The sequence below is a fragment of the Perognathus longimembris genome, chromosome 16 (genome assembly GCF_023159225.1).
Source record: "Perognathus longimembris pacificus isolate PPM17 chromosome 16, ASM2315922v1, whole genome shotgun sequence".
In the NCBI taxonomy this organism is placed as follows: Eukaryota; Metazoa; Chordata; class Mammalia; order Rodentia; family Heteromyidae; genus Perognathus; species Perognathus longimembris.
In genome coordinates this window covers 58,714,263-58,739,381 of record NC_063176.1, presented here as the reverse complement: position 1 = coordinate 58,739,381, position 25,119 = coordinate 58,714,263, and the positions used below count along the sequence as shown (strand labels likewise).

Here is a 25,119-nt window from a genome sequence, read left to right as displayed (position 1 = left end):
GGTACCAGAACTTGAATTCAGGGCCCCTGGCTTGTTTTGCTTGCACACAGTTAATGCTCTACCACTTGAGATACATCTCTAGCGCTGCTTTTTGCTGTTTCTTTTAGAATCTAGGGCATTTTTCTGCCTGGGCTGATCTAAAACCATGATCATCTAGATCTGTTTTCTGAGTAGCTAGGACTACAGGCATGAGCCACCAGTCACTAATCTCTTAAAGGAGTAAAAAGACTTGGCTTTCTCATTTTTGTGTGTACATAGTATGAAATGGTGTGTATGGTGCAAGGTAGTATTGAGAGAGAGAGAGAGAGAGAGAGAGAGAGAGAGAGAGAGAGAGAGAGAGAGAGAGAGAGAGAGAGAGAGAGAGAGAGAGAGATTCAGTGCTCAGGATTAAACCTAGGGTCTCCAGCATGCTGGGCAGGTAACCTGCCACTGCTCTGAGCTACACTTTAGCCTGCGAAACTATCCCTTAGCCCCTCCATCTAATTTTTTGTGAAGAGTCTGATGTTCATCTATGCTGCACATGACTATGTAATAATTGGCGTCATGATATACTGTGTTAGGCTATCTGGGTTTGGGTGTGTGGTCTAAGATGGATATTTAATGTCTTTGCATATGTAGTGTGAAACAATTCCCTGTGGGGCTTTTTTGGTGGTTCTTTTTCTTTTTTCTCACAGTGAACGATTTATTGGTTATTACCAGCATAAATTTTATGTTCCAAAAGAAATACAAGAGTCCAGCAAAATGGGGTCTTTTTAATTTTCTCTTAAAAGACACATGAACGAAGGTTAAAGAGGACTGGGCTTTTTCTTAGTATTTCATGTTCAAATTACTGATATAAATTTTTCAGAGTTAGTATATCTTGTTCAATTTCCAAAAATAAATCAAGGTTTTCTAACTGAAGGCATTTTTATTCCTAGCTCTCTCAATTAAAATCGGAAGCGCCTACTCGGTTCCTCGGCCCCCACACTTGGGTCTCTACTTGTAAACAGGGCCGCCCGCCCGCCCGCCCTCAGTCCGCCTCCGCCTCCGCCTCCGCCGGCGCGGTGCGGGGCTCCGTGGCCACCCCGGGCGCCGGGATTCCTCAACCTGCTGTACATCTTGAGCTTGCTCGGTGCTGCAGACCCCACGACCGGCGTCGTCTGTTACTGTCCCACGAATTCCCATCAGCATGGCTGCACTCGAGAACTGCACGCGCCTTCCCGGGTGGGGGGGACGCGGGGACGCGGGGACGCGGGGACGCGGGGACAGCTTCTCCGCCCCGCATGGGCGGCTGAGCTCCTCCCAGTTCTGGAGCTGCGGCGTCGCGGCGGGCGGCACGGGGGGAGGGGAGGGGAGGGGTGGAGGGGTGGGGACGGCCCCCGGGGTGGGGGGAGGGGAGGGGGAGGGGAGGAGTGGGGGGGGGAGTTGGGCCGGGGGTCGGGGCGCCCCCCCCTCCGCTTCCTTCCACCCCCGGCAACCCCGGTTATTTTCCATTTAGTGGATACCTTCTTGTTTGGGTAGCAATCCTGAGATTTCAGCTCAGGGCCTGGGCGATATCCCTGTGTTTTGTCTGTTTGTTTTGAGCCACAGCTCCACTTCCGGCTGTCTGGTGGTTAATTGGAGGATAAGTCTCACAGACTTTCCTACCGGGGCTGGCTTTGAACCACCATCCTCAGCTCTCAGCCTCCTGAGATGCTAGGACTACAAGTGTGAGCCAGTGTTACCCAGCTGGACACCTCAGTTTTGTAAATGTTAAAATGAAGTGTATGAAACTGTAACCTCTCTGTAATTCACTTTGATAATAAAATATATATATGAGATGAAGTAATACATGTAATTCTTTGTGCATGTTTGTGGTATAAATATGAAACCAAAAGCTGGCAGGACCTGGGATTTTGCTCACTCACAAGCTCAGCTAGCCTGCCATATTAACACTTGTGTGACAGGGAGCATCAGAACCCTGGGTAGAGACAAAAGGTTTACTCCCAAAGGAGAAGCAGCACTAGTGCCAGTTCTACAACACAGATGACCCCTACACATGCAGCAGGGTATGCTTTAGGAAAGCCCTTAAGTTAGAAAAGTCTTTTATTCCTAGGGCTTCTGGTAACCCCATCTTCCTTACAGAGATGCGCCTGATGTCTGCTCTGGACTATTTGCCCCTCTTATCCAGGGTCATCTTTCCTTCTAGTTGCAATCTCTAGAAGAGGGGCCTCTCAGGCTCTGTCCCTGTGTCTCCTTGCTGAACATTCCAAACCTGGTCAGAACCATCCTGCCCCGTGGGCAGGGATCCTGCCTGCAGTGTGGCATGTGGCTCATAGTCTGGCCTTCTGACAGGACCCCACTTGAGCTGAGTATCTGTGTGTGGAAATTGCCTCATGTGCTGAATGGAACAAAAAGATGTGTGTGATCTAACTTAGTTGTATAAGGTAAGAGACAGGTGGATTTCTTTTCTCTATCTGATGTGAAATTGATACTTAATTTTTTTTACTAATGGTTCTGTATTATGGGTTAGTTATCAAATATACTGGAATATATCAGAAGTGGCTATGTTTGTGTGTGTACAGAATGATGTGAACCCATATGTGTGTGTGCCTTTGAGTGTGGGTGTGCTATGCCTAACAGTTTGCTTACAGTATAAAATGCATATCTCACATTTTGGTATGTGTGGTGGAGACCAAGTATCTTACTTTTCCTATGTGGGTTGTTTGAGATGGATATCTGCTGTGTGCTGGTGTGAGATACTTAGTTACTGTGCTGTGTTCATGGAGAGCTGTTTAACATTATAGTGGTCCCATAAACATATAGCTCCCAAATTTTTCATCAGTCCTAAGTATTTTGTAGTTTCCTTTGTAATTTTCTCTTTGAGATAACAGTTTTATTGAGATCCAATTCACTCATTTAAAGTGTATTACAAGTTATTAGATTACAAGCTAATCAATTTTAGTGGAACTATCACTGCAACCAATTTGTAGCATCATGTCATGCCAAAAGAAATATGTGCTTTTTAGCAATCCTTCATCACCCCCACCCCAGAAACCACTGCTCTGCCCTCTGTCTCTACGGATTTACCTATTCTGAACATTCCATATAAATAGAACCCTATAACATGTGTCCCTCCATGACTAGCTTCTCTCACTTAAGTGTTTTCAGGGGTCATCCATCTTGTAGAATTTATTAGCAGTTCTAGCTATTGCCAAACATTTCCCTTTATAAGTACACTACATCTCATTTCTTCATTCATTAGTTGAACAGCATTGGAGATGTTTTCACTTTGGAGCTGTTATGAATAATGAAATTCTAACCACTTAGGTGTCAATCTTTGTGTAGTCATTTGTCTTTGTATTTCCTGTTGATCTGACTCTGATATTAACTTTCTATCTAATCTTTGGAGGACCTCCAGACTCTTGTACAAAGCAAATACACTACTTTATTTTTCCACCAATTATGGATGAGAGTTAAAATTTTTCTTCATCTCATCAACACTTACTTCTGTCTCTCTTCAGTTACAGCCATCCCACTGTGTATGAAGAGGTGTCTTCTTGGAGTTCTGATTTGCACCTCTCTGATGGCTGACGTTGAACATCTTTTATTTTTTTCCCTTTCTTCAAGGCTTAAGCCACAGCTTCACTTCTGACTTTTTGCGTTAACTGGAGATAAGAGTCTCACAGACTTTCCTGCCGGGGGTTGGCGTCAAACTGTGATCCTCAGAGCTCAGCCTCCCAAACAGCTAGGATTACAGGTATGAGGACAAAAAGCTCAAAGCAGCCTCCTGAGTAGCTAGAACTACAGGTATGAGCCACTGGAGCCCATCTGGTTGAGCATCTTTTCATGTGTTTGTTGGCCATGTGTGTCTTCTTTGAAAACTTAGCTACTCAAATTCTTCATTTTTAATTAGGTACTCATTTTCCCATTGCTGGGCTTCAAGAGTACTTATGTTTCTTTCTTTTTTCTTTTTTGGTGGTAGTACTAGGGTTTGAACTTAGGGCTCTGTACTTGCTGGGCAGGAGTTCTACCACTTGTGCTTTAGTCATTTTTTGAATAGGGTCTCATACTTTTACCCAGGCCAGCCTAGACTGTGATCCACCTATTTATGCCTCCCATGTAACTGAGATGACAGGCATGAACCATTACGCCTTTTTTATTTTTGCCAGTCCTGGGCCTTGGACTCAGGGCCTGAGCACTGTCCTTGGCTTCTTTTTGCTCAAGGCTAGCACTCTGCCACTTGAGCCACAGCGCCACTTCTGGTTATTTTTCTATGTATGTGGTGCTGGGGAATTGAACCCAGGGCTTCATGTATACGAGGCAAGCACTCTTGCCACTAGGCCATATTCCCAGCCTCCATCATGTCTTTAAAAACAAATAAACAAACCGGTCTCTGCATTTTTGCCTTTCTAGGATGTCATGTAGTTAGAATCAGATACCATGTAGCCTTTTCAGGTTGTCTTCTTTCATTTACCAATATACATGTGGGATCTGCTTATGGAATTTGTTCTGTTCCATAGATCTGTATGTTCATTTTCTCACTGATATGCTATCTTTATCACTGCACGTGTACAGTAAGTCTTGAATGGGGCAGTGTCCATCCTCTGACTCAGTTCTTCTCTTTGGTGTAGTGATGGTTATTGTGGGTCTTTTTTTCTCTCCATACAGCCTTTAGAGCCAGTTTATCAATATCCACAAAATATCTTCTAGAATTTTATTTGGGTCTGCTTTGAAATCATAGACAGGTTGGTAAGAACTTACACCTGATAATATTGAGACTTTATATCTATGAACAAAATATATCCCCATTAGTTTTTATTTCTTCCATCAGAATTTTCTATACAGATAGTTTTCTATACATAGCTTTCTATACAGATTCTATACATATTTCATAAGCTACTTAATAGTATGTACAATTTCCCAATCACAATTAAAAAATTTCATATTGAATTCTAATTTATATGCAGAGAAATCAGCAAATATCATCCATATAATCTTTCAAACTGGCTGAATTTTTTTAATGGTTAAATGTTTGGTTAATGTACATATTACCTATATACTTGAAAATATATGTGAAATACATAAAATGTTTATAATATATTCACATATATGTTGTCTATTTGTTTAATGTCAGACTTTGTTCTGTATAAGGCTTTCTTTTCATTGCTGAAGATTCAAAACACTTAGCTGATTTTTGCCTGCTCTGATACAGCAGTTATGATAGACTTGAGTTACTACCTCTTATACTTTTTTCTTCCATATCTCTGCAATTCAGTTGTTAATCAAGTTTTCTTGCTGGATTATTTGCTTTGTTGCAACTTCTTTATATCTGTTGCTTTCCACTTGTATTCAACAGTGTTTGGCAGGAATATGGTTATAGCATTCTTCTAGTGTCTTCCCACACCTTCACTTTGGGTGTTCCAGCTGTGGCTCTTTATCAGGAGTGCTTCAGGATATTGTCTTCTTACCCAATCAGGTGACTGTCTTTGCACTTTCTGTAGTGATCAAAGGATCACACCATGGTTTCCCTCCTTCAGCTTTGCTCATCGTTCCTGCATGGGCAGCACTGGGTGCTTCCTCTCTTCCTCCCTGAGTCCTGATTGCCTCTGATTTTCTTTGCTCTTTTAGGGTTTGCCTATATATATATTTTTGTTTGTTTGTTTTTGTTTTGTTTTGGCCAGTCCTGGGCTTGGACTCAGGGTCTGAGCACTGTCCCTGGCTTCCTTTTGCTCAAGGCTAGCACTCTGCCACTTGAGCCACAGCGCCACTTCTGGCCATTTTCTATATCTCTGGTGCTGGGGAATTGAACCCAGGGCTTCATGTACGGGAGGCAAGCACTGTTGCCACTAGGCCATATTCCCAGCCCAGCCATTTTATATATATATATTTTTTTTTTGGCCAGTCCTGGGCCTTGGACTCCGGGACTCCGGGCCTGAGCACTGTCCCTGGCTTCTTCCCGCTCAAGGCTAGCACTCTGCCACTTGAGCCACAGCGCCGCTTCTGGCCGTTTTCTGTATATGTGGTGCTGGGGAATCGAACCTAGGGCCTCGTGTATCCGAGGCAGGCACTCTTGCCACTAGGCTATATCCCCAGCCCCCAGCCATTATATTTCAACTGCCTACAGTCAACTGAATATTTTCCAAAGAAAGTGTAAAATTATGCAGACTTGGAAGACTCTCCCTAAATAAGTTAGGGGCCTTGCAATATGCTACCTGCTCGTTGGATTTACACATGGCTTTCTCATGGCCATTGTTGGTTTTTAATTTATTTAAAACAACAACAACAACAGGGCTGAGATGTAGCTCAGTGGCAAAGTGCTTGCCTAGCAAGTTCAACGTCCTGGGTTCAATCCCCAGTACCAAAAAAGAAAAAGACCCCCACCCCCCCAAAAAAAAGCCACAGGGGAAAGGGGAAGGGGGAGGGGGCGACGGGGGAAAATGAGGAAGGAGGTAACAAGTTGAACAAGAAGTGTACTCACTGTCTTAGGTATGAAACTGTAACCCAACTGTACATCAGTTTGACAATAAATACATATTTTTTAAAAAAGATATTAAGTGGGGCTGGGGATATAGCCTAGTGGCAAGAGTGCCTGCCTCGGATACACGAGGCCCTAGGTTCGATTCCCCAGCACCACATATACAGAAAACGGCCAGAAGCGGCGCTGTGGCTCAAGTGGCAGAGTGCTAGCCTTGAGCGGGAAGAAGCCAGGGACAGTGCTCAGGCCCTGAGTCCAAGGCCCAGGACTGGCCAAAAAAAAAAAAAAAAGATATTAAGTGAAAAAAAAAACCCACAGCCAGGTGCCAGTGGTTCACACCATGTAATTCTAGCTACTCAGGGGGCTGAGATGTGAGGATCATAATTTAATGCCAGCCCAGGCAGGAAAACCTGTGAGACTCATCTCCAATTAGCCACCAAAATGTCAAAAGTGGAGCTGTGGCTAAGTGGCAAAGCCTAGCCTGAAGTACAAAGGCTTGGGGACAGCACCCAGGCCGAGTTCAAGCCTCAAGACTGATATAAAAAAAAACAACACAATACAGCAATTTGTATTATTTCAGTTTACGGCAAGGTTGTAACTTGGTGTTAGTTGTTGGCAATATAGTATCTGCTGATAGTCTGATGGCCACATGTGGGTACCCTACCTTTTCTATCTCTCTTGGCTAGGGGTTGGCCACTTCCTGACCTCTGCAGTGCCACTGGTGCCCAGTATGCTCTCATCAGGTTCACATATCCAACTGGGAGTCAGTTAAAGCATTCTACCTGGGGACTGCTATCTCCTTGCTCACCAAGGTGATTCTGTACTCCTTTTGTCCTTTGAAAATCATCACCTCTGTCCTATGGTAGCTGTCTTTGGTCGGATGTTGGTCTCCTGTTCTGCAGCATCCAATATGAGCCTTGCTACTGTTGTTTACAGGACAGAGGTGATCATCAACTGAGTTTAACTCACTTAGTGCTTTCTGTATTTCAACAGCTGGAATTTGTGTGTGTGTGTGCGCACACATGCGTGCACACACACCCATGTGATGCTGGCAATGGAACCCAGGGCATCAAACTTGCTAAGCAAGCACACTATGACTTGAGCTAATCCCATAACCCTTTTGTTTACTTTATTTTTGAGACAGGGTCTCACTAACTTTGCTCAGGCTGGCTACAAACTCAAGAGCTTCCCTACTTCTCCTGAGTAGCTAGGATTACAGGCATCTGCATTCATGCTTGGCTAACAATTGCAAACTTTATTTCCAAAATTTCCATCCAATTAAGACACTGCCACTCAACATGTGTACAACACTGGTAATGCCACTCTGAGGGCAAATGGACCACCATTATTTACTGGAGACTGTCTTCTGGAGAGAGAAGTGGACAACTGGGGTCAGAAGTAAAATGGAACAATTAGTAGGGAGATTTAGGGGGAAAACGGGCTATAATCTTTGAAGTTTCTATTACAGAAAATTTCAGTGATAAAGGGAAAGAAAATTATAGAAGACATCCTCCAGTTCATCACAATAATGTAATGGCACATCTCCTTTTGCCTGCATTCTTCCCCATCCTACTCCAAGTTATCTTGAGGAAGTCTTAGAGGTTATGCATTTCCTCCATAGTATTTTAGTATCTAAAAAGCAAGGCCTCCTAATAAACATAACCCCAAACTATATTACACTTTAACACAGACTCCAAATCTTCAACACCATCTAATACCTAGCCAGTGTCAGCTCACCCCATTGTTCAGGTGTTCATCCTGTCTTGTTTGGTCCAAAGGAAGCTGCTGGTCCTCACTTTGCTTTTTTCAACCTGTTGTTTCTACTCTCTTACAATTGGGTTGTGGTAGAAATAGCCCTCTGTCCTGAGTTTCTTCCTGCTTGAACTCCAATCCATCTCACTCCCCTTCTCAATTCTGCATTTCCTATCAATTTATGTGAGACACACGGGCCTGAACAATTTCAGGTTTGGGCTGCCAGGAAGCAGAGTTTAAGATTAAGGCTTAATTCAGGGCTTTAGTTTGGAAGAGGAGCTGAGGAAGTGAGTCGGGGACAGAGAGGGAGAGAGGGGCGTGTCCGTGGCGAGGCCCAGCTGCGGGGACGAGCTGTCTTCCGCGGTTTGAGCTTCTCTAGGCGTCCTAAGCTGCCATCTCACTGGGTAGCACGGCGTCCAAGGCTGGAGTGCCAGACGTGTTTCGATGGGCTGAGGCTGCTGTTCCCGTAACGATCCACACAGCCCCGTTTCTGCTAACAGTCTCCTTGGGTCCTGTAGCCTCCGGAGCACGTTAGTCTTCCGGTTCTTCTCCGAACCCGCTGCCCGCGGTGCCCCAGGCGCAGCTAAGTCGTCCGGACGGCCCGTTCCCCGGCGTTCTCTCGGAAGGCCCGGGGAGGCCTTCGGGGCGAGGAGGGGAACGCGGCGACCCCCGCCCGCCAGTCACCACTCACGGCTCCGGGCTGAGACTGCTCGCCGGAGGACGGACGGCCTCGTTCCCCGAAAGGCCAGGAGCTCCAGAACACCCGGCTTCTGCGGGAGGAAGCTCGGGGTCCAGAAGCCCAGGACCGAGACCTGAGGACGAGGGCAGCCCCGGCGTTCCCGCCGAGTCCCGGCCTCAGCGCGCAGAGATCCCGCTCGCGCTCCGCCCGCTCCTCGCCCCGCCCCGTCCACGCCCGCTTCGGGCTCCAGACTGCGCGGGCTAACCCCTCTGACCCCGCCCCCGCGACCCCGCCCCTCGCCCGTGGCCCCGCCCCCAGAGGCCGCCCCTCCCGACGCGCCAGGCCTGCTGCCTCCGAAGCGCTTTCGCGCGCCTGCGCCCGGCGACCTGGGCCCCACCCCCTGAGGGCCCGCCCCAAGCCCCGCCCCAAGCCCCGCCTCTGCCGGGCCGCGGGGTGGGAGCCGAGCCACACGCCGCGCATGCTCCAAGCGCGGCGCCCCCGATTCGGCGCTCGGCAGTGTTCGGGCATTTCCGCCTCTTTGTTTTAAACTCCGGACGGCTTTTTTCTCCTCCTCTTGGGGGGGACCCGGAGGGAGCGGCGCCCCCTCCCCTTCCTGGCGAGCCCCCGCGTGCGCCCGCTCGCCCGCCGCTCGAGACGCAGGTCAGTGAGCCCGCCCTGCCCGGCCTGGGCCCGCGCGCCCGCGCCTCAGGCCTCGGCCGGTGTCCGGTGGAAGGCTGCCGGGATCCCTCGGCAGGCCTGGGAGGCGGGACCCCTAGGGGCTACCGAGGAGGCTGGGACCATGGGAGAGCTGGACCTCAGGAGGACAGGACCCCGGACCGCACCGGACCCCTGGCTGGGCAGGACCCCGGGAGGGCAGGACCCTGGGAGAACAGGAGCCAAGACCACACAGGACCCCAGGCCAGACTGGACTTCTGGCCAGGCGGGACCCCGGAAGGGCAGAGCCTCGAGAGGACCGGAGTCCAGATCAGACAGGACCTGGAGCAAGCAGGGAGCCAGACCAGGCTTGTTCCCCGGACCAGGCTAATCCAGGGAGAACAGGAGCCCAGACCAGGACTTCCGAACAGGTTGGACCTAGTGCCAAGTAGGACCCCAGACTAGACAGGACCCTGGAAGAGCAGGAGGCCAGTGACCTAGCCCAGGCTGGACCTCAGATTAGGCAAGAACCACGGAGGGCCATTAACCAAGGAGGGCCAGTCCCTGGGCAGGGCCCTTAGAGTGTTAGGACTCCAGGACAGGTCATCCGGAAGAGTCCAATCCCAAGAGTGATCACTGGAAAGGCGAGACCCCAGGGTAGGTTACAGAGGAGGGCCAGGTCTGGGGTCTGGCAGGACTCAGGCATGGCTGGGACCTGGGAAAGGTCATCAGGGAGTGTTAGATTTCAGAACCAGACAGACCTAGAAAAAGCCAGGACCACTGGAGTGTGAGGAGTTTCCAATCTAAGAGAGGTCACAGAAGAGGACCCAAGGCTCTATCTAGGACTATGCCAGAGGAGAGCCAGAACCCCAGGACAAGGCTGTGGGAAAGCCAGCATTCTGAGACAGGCCTACTGGAGAGGACTGAGACACCAAGGCCGGCCTCACATTGGTCTGAAACCCAATCCTGACACCATCCTGTAATCAACTTGGGGTCCAGAGACAGCCGTGTGTCCGTCCCTGGGAAGCTGGGACCCTTATGCTGAGATAGGAGGAAAGCTCAAGATGTAGAAAGGCTCTAGGACAACTAGGACCCTAGGCAGTCACTTAAGATGAGGGCACTGGGCTGGACCATGAATAAGGTCCTCTCCAGGAACGAGGACCGTGGTAAGAACTGGAACCCCAGGATAGATCCTCAGTGAGGCCTGAGACTTAGGACTACTATACTTCAATACTAGGGTGAAAGGGTGCTGAGACCTCAGGGTGGCCAGAATGAGGGCTCCCCCCTTCTAAACATGCTGTAAAGACTCTGGCTTGTGGAATCCTAGTCACCTGAGCCCACAGGTTCAAAAGCTACTTTCCCCAGAAGGCTCCCAAGCACCATGGCACCATGAGCTCCTGGCTGGCCCCCAAACCTTCAGCAAATTTCACCTGGGCAGGTGCGAGATGAGATTGGGACTCATTCTGGCTCTCAAGGGTGCTCTCTGCCTAGGAAAGTTCTATGCTCTAGATCCAGAAAACCACATCCTGCTTGCTCTCCCATTCCCCCTACAGAACTGCCGCCTTTCCTCTTCTCAGCCCTTTCAGTGTCTGGCACCTTCTCCTCCCATCCTCTCCCTCCAAGGTTGTGTGGGTACCTACTGAATCTAGAGGTGTCTCTAGTGTTGAGGGGCTCAGGAGCAGGCAAGAGGGTGGGTTGGAGTGGGCAGAGAGTGGGGATGTGTGGATGAGGACCTGCAGGCACTTTCACTCCTAACTGGGAAGGGCAAGGGTGACATTGGAGGATCTTGGAGAGAGATTTTTGTTTCTCTGAAACCTCCAAATTGGCCTTTCATCTAGAGTGAGGTATTTTTCTTTACTTTGGAAGTGGAAAAGTGGGATGCAGTTTTACTGCTTCATGAAGCGAAAAGGAGGCAGTGATGTGTGCTGTTCTTGACTAGGGCAGGCCCAGTGACAACTTGTCAGATGTGTTCCAAGATCAGAAAGCAAAAGGAGGACAAGGGCCTTGCCCATTCTACCCCCAGAACAAACCTGGGGTGCACAGAGGATATGTTCACTGAAGAGTTAGTGAGAGGCAGATACACCTGTGGAAGCTCTGCTTGGGTCAGGCAGCACACTTACAGAAATTGGCAGTGCTCTGGGATGATTGGTTTCCAGAGAGACACTTGAACTGTCAGGTTCCATGTTTCAGTTTAAGCTGTAGTTTTACCTCTCAGTACCTTAGGAAAAAACTACCCCGTGACTACTGTAGCACCCAGTGTCAGCACCAGCAGTCCAGCGTGGAAAGCAGTATTTGCCAAATACAGCCACACTTGGAACCTTTTTAATTAATGCACTTCTGATTTGTTCTTTTGCTATACCTTCTACTGTTTTTAAAGCTTAATGTACAAAATTTAGAGAAAGACTTGTGAGACTGTGTATGTATTCATGTTTGAATAAGTCTTCATTTTCCTATTTTGGGGCTTTTAAACATGTGATGGTGCTGAGTGGGTATATTATTTATATATTTCCATGCAACATTTATCCCCAAACTTAGCCAACAGTCAGCTATTATCCTTCAGTTTTTGTGAGTTTTTTTGTTTTTTGGTTTTGTTTTGCCAGTCCTGGGGCTTGAACTCAGGGCCTGAGCATTGTCCCTGGCTTCTTTTTGCTCAAAGCTAGCACTCTACCACTTGAGCCACAGCGCCACTTCTGGCTTTTTCTGTATATGTGGTGCTGAGGAATCGAACTTCATGAATGGTAGGCAGGCACTCTACCACTAGGCCACATTCCCAGCCTCTGTCCTTCAGTTTTTGTGGGTCAAACCCAAGCTTAGCCTGGGTCCTTTGGTCAGACCCTGCAAGATGGTGTGGCTGGCCAGGCCCTCACCTGGCAGCCACTCTGGAGCACCCTTTCCAGGCCCCTTTTTGCAGTGTCGTCTGTTAGCCTAGCTTCTTTCCTAGGGCCTAGAAAGAAGCTGAGTTGGGAGGCTGTGAATACAAGACAGAAGGGAGCCAGAGCTTACAAACCTAATCTTGAAAGTCACCCACTATCACCTTTACCTAATTCTGTGTGTTAGAATGGAGACATTAGGCCTGATACAGACTTCAGGGGTGGGATCCATTGGGATGGCAATACCAGGAGATGGGTGGAATCCGGCCTCAGTGTTGTGAGCCTGACTTTACTAGGTTTTAGGTACTTAACTTTTTAGCCTGAACCCAAGAAAATCCCCTTCAGAATTGTATGTAGAGCAGTACATTGAAATGAAACTTTTCTAGTTGGTAAAATACAGGCTCCTCTGATATTACTATAACAGTTGAGATCATTGTGATATATGGGCCTGATACATAAGATTCCTAAGAATGCCATGCTGAATATCCTGACTTCTGTGGATGAAGTGGGGCAGCAGTGGTGTACTGTTGAACTCCTGAAAAAAGGGATTGTATGGTTCTAAGAGTCTTACTATTACTCCTGCCAGGGACTTGGTTCAGAAAGTAGAGAAATTTTTTTAGCCTTTTTAAATGTATGGAGAAAGGCTTTTCATGTTATTTTGGACCTTGTGCACTTGGTTATTTGTGTCTTCCAAATGGTGTATAAAATGTGAGATCCTGGAAAGTTTGGGACATTTGTCCTGTGGGTGCCTTATGCCCCAGGGGCTTCCTGCATTCAGGGACCTTGCTTGTGCCCAGGCCTGATGTTTATGTTGGGGACCCATTCATGGTCATCCTGTATGTATGCCGGTGTTCTGGTATCAACCTCCCACTTCTCCACAGGTTCCACTGCAGGATATCACAAGGCTTTTGGGGCCCTTTGCCATTGCCTGGATTTGTTGATTTGGGTTGTTCAATTTGAGTTATAAAGCAGGCTTCCTTCATGTCTGTGCTTTTTTGTTTTGTTTTATTTTGTTTTTGCCAGTCCTGGAGCTTGGGATTCAGGGCCTGAACACTGTCCTTGGCTTCTTTTTTGCTCAAGGCTAGCACTCTCCCTCTTGAACCACAGTGCCACTTCTGGCTCTTTCTTTTCATGTGGTCCTGAGGAATCAAACCAGGGCTTCATGCATGCTAGGCAAGCACTTGACCACTGAGCCACATTCCTAGCCCTTCATGTCTATGCTTTTGCTCTTCTGTTTATTAAGTGGCCGGATTTGTTACTTGCTGCATTATTTGCCTGATATTCAGAGTTGGATTTAAGGTTGAAGATGTAATTTGTTTTCACTAAGTTGCAATATGTTGATGTTTCGGAGCAATTTCTTGTCCATCTATTATTTATTACCTTATGATACTTGCTATTTAGGTTGCAAAATGGCTACACATACATTATGCTTCAAAAATTGAAACTGTTCTTCAGTTCCACAAGATACCAATATATTTAATCAATAGAGTGGTAGATGCCTGTAGTCCTAGCTACAGAGGCTGAAAGAGGAAGATGGCTTGATCCCAGGAGTTTGAGACCAACCTTGGTTTGAGACCTTGCCTCAAAAAATAAATAAATGAATAAATAGAAATGTGAAGCAGCCAGGTGCCAGTGGCTCATGCCTGTAATCCTAGCTACTGAGGAAGCTGAGATCTTCAGATCAAGGTTTGAAGCCAGCCCAGGCAGAAAAGTCCCAGCGAGACTCTTATAACCAATTAACCAGCCAAAAACCAGAAGTGGCACTGTGGCTCAAGTGGTAGAGCACTAGCCACAAGCACAAATTCCAGATCCTGAGTTCAGGCCCCACAAGAAAAAGAAACCTTAGCCTTTAAAAATAACTATCATTTTGACTTGCCAAGTATCTTCTTACACAGCCAAAGGCAAGGGTTAGTAATGAGTGTTGCCTTTATATGTTTTATAGAATCATCACTGATCAGCAAAGCTCCCATGGTAGGAACAATGCTTGCTAGAAAGTACCACCCTTATCAGCCTACTGTTAAGGTGTTTGCTTTTTGTGGGTGGAGGAGGGTGGTGGTGGTACTGGGGTTTGGATTCGGAGTTGCTAGGCAGGCAGTCTTACCACTGATCCATGCCTTCAACCCTCTGCTGGTTAATCTTGAGATAAGGTCTTGCTTCCCAACCTGTATGCGGTATACCTTTGTTAGGCTTCCCATGTAGCTTGGATAGCAGGTGCCAGCTCTTAGTTTACAAGGGGGTCTCATGAACTTTTCTGCCCCAGCTGGCCTTAGACTGTGATCTATTGTTTAGGTGAATCTTGACAGTAAATTAGATTCTTTTGTAAATTCACTGATATTTGTCGCACTTGACTATATTCACAGCAAACTCCACACACAGTAAGAAGCCTGCAAATAGTGGAAAGGTATCTGCAGACCTCCTTGGAGCCACTGCTTCCTACCCAGGTCAGTGTGGGTCTTGTAGGGCCTTATGCAGCACTGTGGGACTTACAGGGCTCAAGCCATGTTCCTGGGTCATGTGTGGGTCTCATCAATGACTCCATCTCCTTGTCTATAAGTCTATAATTAAAGTCAGATCTAGACTAGTGCCTTCAGTAGCTCTGTTCTGAGGGTGTGGTGTGGATCACCTTAGTCTCTAAAGACACCAGGACAAACCTGTTTGCCTTACACAGGAATGGGGGCTGGGCCACACATACTAGGAGGTAGCAGAAAAGGGTGAGCTTTTCTTCTTTATTTCAGTAACTTCATATTATGTGTTGCTGTTTTTTGCCACTCCTGGGGCCTGAACTTGGGGCCTGGGCACTGTCCTTGAACTTCCTTTGCTCAAGACTAGCACTCTACCACTTGAGCCACAGCACAACTTCTGGCTTATTTTGTTTATGTGGTACTGAGGAATCGAACCCAGGACTTCATGCATGCTAGGCAAGCGCTCTACCACTAAGGCACATTCCTAGCCCATTCTGTGTGTTTTTTACTTCCCAAGTATTTACTAAGAGAAAAATGGAGAAACCCTGCAAGAATTATACTGTGAGCACCTACTGAGTCTAAATGTTTGAATCTCCCCACAATTTCCAGTCACAAGGGCATGGTATGAATAGGTCTTTGGAAGTTCTTGCCTTTGTGGATAGGATTAGTGCCTTATGAAAGAGAGCTTTCTGGCCATTACTGCTATGGGAAGACTCAGTGAGAAGTGCTCTTAGTGAAGGTCTATCAATGAAGGTCAGTCTGTGAATAGAGGCATGAGAGAAAAGTTTATTACCGAACTGCTGGCCTGTGGCTGAGATGATGCTTGGCTGGAGAGAAGGGAGAGAAAGGGCAACCCCCACCTAGCCCTGCCTTATCTAGAGCAGGGGCAGGGTGGATTAGGATGTGACCTCAGGGAAAGGGGAGGTAACTGCCTCCAGGTCTGCTGGTTACCCAGGTAACTGGGTGGAGACTTAAATGAGGTGGGGGGCATCTATGTGCAGCCTTCCAGGGCTGACCTTACACACATGACCTTACCTCCAGCAGGGACAAATAAACTTCAGTGGTTTGTGAGCTTCCCAGTCTGGCTATTTGTTTGTTTGTGCAGCTACTGGGGCTTGAACTTAGGGCTTCTCCCTCTAGCTTGTTGGGTTTTGTTTTTTTTTTTTGCTCATGGCTAGTACTCTACCACTTGAGCCACACCTTTACTAACAAGTTCAGGATATTTTGTGAACATCTCAACAGAGCAAGACAGACCTTTATGCTCACTCCTGGAACACGGTCTTCCATTTGGCAGTTTGCTTCCTCTTTTGGTTTACTGTATGGGGTCACAGGGGAGCAGCTTCAGACAGTGCAACACAGTACCTACTGGAGGACATAGGAACGCTTGGCCTAGAGAGCAGGCTCCCACCCTGCTGCCCCTGTAGACAGAAGTGCCACCATCCACTCAGGACTTGTGAACTGCTTGTCATCTTCCTTCTGGGGACTGGAGGATCCATAGTGTTTTCCCTGAACCAGATTCATGGGGTTGTTATCTGTCCCTCCTGACACACTTAGGGAGGTCTGGTGTAGAGTTAGTTTCTTCCCTTTTAGACATACTAAACGAGATTTGGTGTAGAGTTGGTATCTGTTTTCCCAAGGAAAGAACTTAGCAGAGTCAGCCAGAGAGGAGGCTCACAGTGCATGATCACATGCCCAGAGCAGGCTTTATTCCCTAGCATAGATTGTAGGACAGGTAGGGGGTCGTGTCCATCCACAAGGCCCACGGTTGTCACTGGTGGCTGGTCCCATAGGCTCTCCTGTCTGCACTGAATGCCAGACCCTCGCAGGTTACAGTTTCAGCATAAATTGTAAGGCATGTTGTTGAAGGTGTCTGGACATGGAAATGGGGTTTTGGCACAGTACAGTGCTTCTTCAGAGAAAGTTCCAATCTCTAGTGAACTTCTGCTAGCTGGGGCTGACAATACCCTCCCAAAGGATGGCCTCTCAGGACCATCCCATGGGTGGGATGCTGAAAAATACCCACAGATGCCAAGAAGGCCCACAGCTAGAGCTAGGATGGCCTGAGAGGGGATCTTTTGGGAAGTGGCCAGGTGAAAAGACTGATGGGGCATGTGTGTTGCCTTTCCACAAAATGCCAAACTGTCTCCTGACACTGTACCTGAGCATCTCATGGCAATTGGCACACAAGGGCCTGCTCCTCACTAGCACTTGGCATCCAGGGCTTCATCTTGCTGCATGGTGGATCTGTAACTGTGTCTCATGAGATTTTTAACTTGCATTTCCCAGCTTACTAGTAAGGTTGAATAGTTTATACTTGTTTGGAATTTCCGATATGTGAAGTTATTTTTATCATCAGAGTAGGGATTGGTAAACTGACTCAAAGATAGTCATATCCCACAGCATCAAAACTACTCAACTCTAGCCTGCTGGTGGCTCATGCCTATAATCCAGCTACTCCAGAGGTTGGGGTGTGAGGATAACAGTTTGAAGCCACCAGCCTGGACAGGAAAATCTGTGAGACTCTTTATCTCCAATCAACTACTCAGAAAAAGCCAGCCCCAGGACCAGCAAAACAAAAAACAACAACAACAAAAAAAAAACTACTCAACTCTGAGCAGTTGTACATGAGCACAGATGGCCTGAAAAGCTGGACCAGCAGTACCAGACTGGCTTGAAGACCGCAGTAGCCCAGTAAACCCATCACAAATTTGTTATGGGGTTCGAGGTAGGGGATTCCCCGCCCATCCAGGAGTCCACCACTCAGAGACAGTCTCAAGCAAAAAGATGAAAAAAGATGGATTTATTGGGAAGTAAAAAGTGAACTGACTGGCCAGGGACGCGCCCCAGACTTGGGAGCTGAAACTGTGACCGTAAAAGCAGGCTGACTGGCTGGGGCCTGCAGTCCAGACTTGGGGGCTGGGGCCGCACTTGGGGTCAGGTTATAAAGGCAAATACCACATGGTCAAGCTTGCCACATACATGTGGCCAATGAGGTTACAGTCTGCCCCATAGTAACTGTTTGAACCAACCTATCATTCTAGTTAGAGTTGGTGCGCGGATTTGGCAGGTCCCCACATGATACAGGTGAACTCGCCTACTCACGGGGGCAGGGTGAGGTTGCTCCTTGATGGGAGGGCACAGGTTTAACCTTGAACTTCCTCAACTCCAGTGGTCAAACAGTTTACACAATCTTGTCACAGTGAAGGGACCTTCCCTGAACAGGGTGGGGCCCTCAACTCTGAAGCTCAGGGGCAGGGGAGATCTTAGTGAAGATGGGGTCAGCTTCTGCCCTCTCTAATCTGAGATGGAGCCAGTATGATGCCCCCCAACAAATTCAAAGTATTGTTAAGTGGAAAAATACACAAAAGCTGTCCATCCTGGGAGCTTACTTCCCTTCCCTGAGGGTTTGAAGGACTTCTTGGGAGCTGTAGTTTACTGACACTGCCCACAGGGTGAGAGGGCATCATGCTTCACATTGCTAGCCTAGGAAAGATCTGACCTGCAAGTATGGCTTCTGCTGCAGCCTGGCTTTCACACAATGCACAGTTGATGAATTGTGAGTCTAGGACTGTCAGCACTTGTGTGTGCGTGTGTGTCATACACAAGGGCACACACAAGGGTCATGGGGCCTGTTGAACTCTGGTCTTGGACTCTGTCCCTGAGCTTCTTTTGCTCAAGGCTAGTGCCCTACCAGTGGAGCACCAGCTCTACTTGGGGCTTTTTTTTGGGGGGGGGGGTAGTTTAGTGGAGATAAGATAGTGGAGATAACAGACTATCCTGCCTGCCTGGCTTCCAGCCACAGTCCTTAGATCTCAGCCTCCTGAGTAGCTAGGATTTATAGGCGTGAGCCATGGGTGCCTGAGTATCAGTACTCATAGCTTATGGCTTTCCTCATTCGTTTTCAGTAATCCAGGGTTTTTGGTTTTTTTTAAATCTTTTTGCCAGTCTTGGGATTTGAACTGGGCTTGCTTGCTTAGCTGACTCTATACCACTTGAGACATGCCTCTGACCTATTTTGGGGGGAGGACCCCCAATGGAGGTTTAAAGTCTTGATCCCATGCTTGCTCCTCCAGCCAGATTTTCACAGATTATTTTTGGTTTTGGTTTTGGTTTTTTTTCTATCAGTTGTGAGTGTCTACTCAGGACCTGCGGGCTCTTTTGCTTTGAGCCACAGGTTCTACTTACAGTTTTTGAGTGGTTAATTGGGGATAACAGTCTCGCTGGGATTTTCCCTGCCTGGGCTGGCTTTGAACCTGAATCCTCATATCTTAGCCTTCTGAGTAGCTAGGATTACAGGTGTGAGCTACTGGTGCTCAGCTTTACTGGTTATTTTGGAGGTGGAGACTCATGGATTTTTTTCCCTTCAGTAGTAGGGTTTACACTCAGGATCTTGCACTTGCTTGATTTGCTTGCTTGGCTGGTGCTTTATTACTTTAGCCACACGTCTAGCCATGATTTTACTGGGTAATTTGAAGATGGAATCTGCCTGACTTGGATTTGAACCAAAGTCCACTGTATCTCAGTCTCCTGAGTAACTAGGATTATAGGGAGGAGCCACTGGTGCCTGTCCTAGGGCTTGAACTCAGGGTCTGGGTGCTGTCCCTGTGCTTTTGTGCTCATAGCTAGCCACAACTACCACTTGAACCACAGCTCCACTTCCTCTTTTTTGGAGTCTCACAGACTTTCCTGCCCAGGCTGGGTTTTAACCACAGTCCTCAGATCTCAGCCTTAGTAGCCAGGATTACAGACATGAGCCCACCAGTACCTGCCTCTTATAAGCATTTTTAAAAATTGCAAATGGAGATGTGGTTCAAGTGGTAGAGTGGCAGCCTTGAATGAAGAAGACAAGCAAGAGTGCAAGGCCCTGAGTTCAAACCCTTACCCCCCCCCCCCCCACACACACAGACACGACAAGTTTTGTTTTGTTTTAAAAAAAAATCATGAATGTCGGCCAGGCACTGGTGGCTTATTGCCAGAAGTGGAGCTGTGGCTCAAAATAGTAGAGTATTATCCTTGAGTGAAAATATCTTAGAGACGGTGCCCAGGCTGAGTTCAAGCCCCAGGACCAACAACAACAAAATCGTGAATAGGTAATGGATTTTATCAAATGATTTTTCCTGATCTGTTGGGAGGATCCTGTCTTTTTTTTTTTCCTCTCTCTTTTTAACCTTTACCCTAAATGGTGTGTTTATATTGTACCCACCCCTGTTCTAGGGATAAACCTAACCTAATGCTGAATGACTGTAACTTCTGTGTATTGCTGCTTGTGGGCTGATACTTAAAGTTAGATAGGGCTCACAGTTTCCTTCCAGCTCTCACCTTGCCAGCATTTGGTATGTGATGCTCGGGATTAGATCGAGGTCCTCCTGTATGCTGGGCGAGTGTACATCTCCATTCTGAAAATACTGTCTTTTTACTCATGGGAAACATCTGAAAACTACTGTGTCTGTAGTTTTTTGTTTTTTTTTTTGTGTTTTTTTTTTGGCCAGTCCTGGGCCTTGGACTCAGGGCCTGAGCACTGTCCCTGGCTCAAGGCTAGCACTCTGCCACTTGAGCCGCAGCGCCACTTCTGGCCGTTTTCTGTATATGTAGTGCTGGGGAATCGAACCCAGGGCCTCATGTATATGAGGCAAGCTCTCTTGCCACTAGGCCATATCCCCAGCCCTGTCTGTAGTTTCTTTAAGGGGATTTGACTGCTTTGTTTCTATAACAGATATAGAATGTTTGGGGGATTTGGCATTTGCCTCAATTCTGTTAAATTATTTTTCTAGGAATTTGTTAGTTTCATATCAGTTTCATTGACATGGAGTTGTTCAGTGTTCTTTTACTGCTCAGGTGCCCTCTTTCCCACAGGTCATCCACTGGCTGTTTATTACCTGCCTGCTTGGCATGATCCCATCAGGTCTCCCCTTCTCCCCTTAGTTCTCGGAAGTGTTTGCCACCTTGTACTAGATAACTGAACTGCTCACTGTGTTTATTGATTGCTGTCTCTCTTCATTGGCATGTATGTATGTAGTGCTTCAGTCAGAAAGTTGCACTGTGCTTTACTGGAACTAAAATGAAATGCAACTACTATTAGAAATAGAATACTATGTTCAGAAAATAAAACGGATATTTTCAAACAGAAAAAAAATGAAATGCAATTAAAACTTTAGTTTTCAGATGAGCCATCTCTTGAATGTCAGCAGCCTCAAATGATCAGTGGCCTCCATGCTGAGCAGGGGACAGTTCATGACGACAGGTTTGTTCATGCGTCGTTTGTGTCCTCATGTGGACACCTCAGACATGCCTGTCAGCCCTCAGGATTAATGAGGGCTAGAGCTGTGGCTCAGTGGTAGAGCACTTGCCTAGCAGCATGAGGCCCTGAATTCAAACTCCAGTATGAAGGGGGAAAAAATTAATAAAAATGTAGTCATGGAAAAACTTTTGTTTTGTTTTGCCAGTCCTGGGCTTGAACTCAGGGCCTGAGTACTGTCCCTGGCTTCTTTTTGCTCAAGGCTAGCACTCTACCACTTGAGCCACAGTACCACTTCTGGCTTTTTCTATATATGTGGTGCTGAGGAATCGAACCCAAGGCTTCATGTATATGAGGCGAGCACTTTACCACTAGGCCATATTCCCAGCCCATGGAAAAACTTTTAAGAGTGATAATGGTATGGTATGAGTTTGATAAAATAGGAACATGCTTTCATTACATTTTAGGACCTGTTGTTTCCAGATTGCATCTAACCACGGTCCTTAAACCACGTATATCTATGTCTTCCAGGAGCCCTTCTCTAGCAATGCCTGTTCTTATGTGGACAGAACCCTGCACAGGTGGTCACAGCAGTGGGGTAGAGTGGGGGGTTGTGAGCCCAGGCAGGTTCAGGTTCGCCCTAACCACACATCACTTACCATGCGTTCACTTGAGTCAGAGCTCCAGGTCACTCAGGCTGCTCTGGTCCCCCTCTCCCTGCTACAAATGTTATGCTCGCCTTTATTTTCTACCTGAGTCCAGCATGGGCAAGGTAGCCACACACATGTTCCTTAGTGCATGTCCACTAGGTGTGTGTCACATTTGTGACCAGGAGAAAGGATGGCTCAGTACAGGTGTGAAGACACAGGAGTTGCAGACATGTGAAGTGATAAGACAGGTGGCTGCTCCTGAGGCCCTGCAGGTCATCCCTGAGATCTACTTCCTCCTTCCCTAGCTCATACAAGTTGCATCTCTTCTCTGGGCTGGGCTCAGGGACTTCTGGTTTCATCTCTATGTTATTGAGCTCCTTTCTACATCTTCTTAATTTTCTCCTTGAATTGTTTTAAGCAAGTAAATAAGCAGATATACTTAACCTAGCAAGGATGAAGGTTTGACATGTGCTTGGCCTGTGCCCTGTATTCTCCTATGATGACATCATTTCTGCTTCCCCACAGGCTTCACGATGTAGCCAAGACTCCAGGCTCTCATTCACAGGTAAGTGGAAGCTGATCTTCCTTCTTTGCTGTGAATTGATGAGTTTTACCTACCTATACTTGGCAAGTGCTGTATGGCAATGAAGAAGTCAATTCCTTCTACTCCCCTTTGTGCTGTCATTGGCAGCTGGCTTTGGAGTTACTGTGGCTTGTTTTCTTTGGTGGATGTTTGTTTCTCATGGACCATTGTCCCACTGTGGCTTGCTATGTAGACTCGGTGCAGGGTTGTATGTAGGGTTGTCAGTGATGTGCCTGAGTAACAGTACCATTTCTGACCTAGAAAATGGAAAAAGAGCAAGGGCCAGAAAGAAGGTGCAGAAGTAAGCCTGAGTACAGAGTGAGAAGGGATCATCGCATCCTTGTGGTGGCCTGAAGCCCCCATGCCACGGCGTGAGGAGGGATCCGCAGTCGTCCAGAGTTGGTGAGGCCCAGCACTCCATCAGTAAGGCCTTTCTATCCATGGAGGCCTGGGTTCCATTCGTGGGGCCAGCCCTCCAGAGAGAGTGAATTTGGGGTCCATTCAAAGTGCTGAGGTGCTGGTGGCTCGTACATGTAATCCTAGCTACTCAGGAGGCTCAGCTCTAGGATCATGATTTATGTTTGTCTGGTCTGCTCATGAAAGCCTGGGGGCAGTGAGGGGGACGCAGCAAGTAGGGAAGGTTTATAAAACAGAACCGGAGAAAGTTGGAAACCCAGATGGAGCAGACCAGACAAGTCCAAAAGATTCTATCTCCATTTAACCAAAAGACTCTTTATCTCCAATTGACCTGCAAAAAGCTGGAAGTAGTAGTGTAGCTAAAGTGGTAGAGCACCAGCTTTGAGTAAAAAAAGCCAAGCAAGAGCTCAAGGCCCTGAGTTCAGGCCCAGTGTCAGCACAAAACAATAATAGTAATAATAATAATGATGATAGTCTTTAAAATGGGAAGAGAGGAGGAGGTAGGTATGACAATGGTGGCTGACCATCAGATTACCTGGGGAAGGTATGTGGTCTGGAAGTGGTAAGGAATGGGCCTTCCTGTGGAACTTGGGTTCCATGGCAGTGCTCTGCCCTGAAGGATAGATGGTCATGCTGTACTGAGGGCAGTTGGGGGTCTGGAGCTCAGCAGGGTTCTAAGGGGTGACTTGCTGTGGAAGTGCAACCAGCAAGTTTCCTATACTTCTGAGTGGACAGTCTAGTCTAACCATCTCCTGCCTAGAGAGCATGAGAGATGAACATGAAGTGGGTTTGGGGCCTGTACCTCAGCTTCCATGCTCAGAGGCCTCATGGCAGATCCAGATGAAACTGGCTAAGGATGGGCCTATGCCCTGGAGAAACTTAACAATTAGCCTCCTGTGGGGGCCAGAGTCCTGTCTTCCTGGTAGACTGGAACAAGGCTGATGGGCTTCAACTCAGGGCTCATCCTCTACCTGCTGCTGTGGCCTGGAACAGCCTGCCATCTGATGAGCTGGGTTGGGCAATAAAGGAGGAAACAGGCAGTTGGGCCAAGACCAATATCATGTTGGGCTCAGGAGAAGGGCAAAGGAGATCTCTGGTCTTGTGGAACTATAGCAGACAGATGGAGGCCCTGAGATCCTAGTGCATCAAGCAGCCAATGAGTACCTTATACCCACTGTATGGACCCTGCAGGGGTTTTAAGGACTCCATGCAGTGTGTGCCATGCAGATGTCCCAGGGTATCTGTCCATGTTCCTGCCCAGGTGGCTCCACCTCTACCCTCCCTCTCCCTCACCCTTTGCTATCACAGCAGAATCCCTGAAAAATCACAAGCAAAGGCTACCACCCCCAGTCCTGGCTTCAGGCCTTCCCAGCCAACTTTCCTCTGTTCTGTTTTATAAACCCTCCCCTACCCCACCCCCAGCCTTCAGTAGGAGAGGAAGAAGGGTTAACAGCAGAATGAGGCCTGGACCACATGGATGAGTGTCTTGGTAGGGAGGTCTCCTCATACTCTCACACTGGCTGCAACTTCCTGTCCCAGTCCTCTGTGAGACCATCCATTGTTTAATGTTTCTGAATGAGGAAATGAACTCAGTACAGGCAACTCACCTGTGGCCAGAGATGTCCCTGGAGGAAGTTCAGGGCCATGGGTGAAACACAGAGCAGTTGAGAGGTTGACTAGTCTGTTTCTCTTGCAGAAGCCAAAGATGTTGACCAGGAAGATTAAGCTCTGGGACATAAATGCCCACATCACCTGCCGCCTGTGCAGCGGCTACCTCATTGATGCAACCACAGTGACCGAGTGTCTGCACACATGTGAGTACAACCCTTACCCTAAACTACTGCGAGTCACCCTAGACAATTATGGGGAGTGGAGACAGTTGCAGTCTGCTCCATAAGACTTTGGCTGTGTTTTGCGAGCCAGAGGTTAGAAAAATTAACCTCAGAGTAAAGCTGTTGTGGGTGGTTTCTCTGTAATGAGAGATTTCATTCAGGAAAGCTGAACTTGAAAGAACTGTGCTCTGAATGTATAGGAATAACAGTATTAGCTTCCAGCAGGGAGATAGCTTGTTTCAAATTCTCAAATGAAACCCTGACATTTTTATAGGAATCGGAGATCTGTCATTTGTTCCTGATACTTGGCTCCCTATTCTACCTGTCAAGCACTTAGCCTTTGAGGGATGGGCTTTTCTGTCTCCCTAAAGTTCTGTGTGGGTCACTTGGAGACTTGGTAGTAATGTATTTGGTAACCACCAGGCATAAATTTGTTGAAGTGAAGACTCATAAATGACTTGCCATCTTATACTTTTCTCTTTAAAAAAGATTTCTCATTTTTTAAACTGGTTGTACAAAGGTTTCAGTTCAACACATCAATTTATGATT

The 25,119-nt window shown here is 47.4% G+C and overlaps 1 protein-coding gene across 2 annotated transcripts in view; it reads left to right on the top strand.

Moving 5' to 3' along the window:
• Positions 1–9,338: 9,338 nt before the first annotated feature.
• Pcgf3 (polycomb group ring finger 3) overlaps positions 9,339–25,119 on the top strand; it is a 35,015-nt gene continuing 19,234 nt past the window's right edge. The window contains exons 1-5 of one of the 2 annotated variants that reach the window (XM_048364084.1): positions 9,339–9,527; positions 14,752–14,832; positions 22,264–22,303; positions 22,583–22,723; positions 24,435–24,552. In XM_048364084.1, coding sequence (XP_048220041.1) covers positions 24,444–24,552 — 109 coding nt within the window. In that variant the 5' untranslated portion in view covers positions 9,339–9,527; positions 14,752–14,832; positions 22,264–22,303; positions 22,583–22,723; positions 24,435–24,443. The remainder of the gene's footprint in view (positions 9,528–14,751; positions 14,833–22,263; positions 22,304–22,582; positions 22,724–24,434; positions 24,553–25,119) is intronic. The other variant, XM_048364083.1, reaches the window with a different exon arrangement.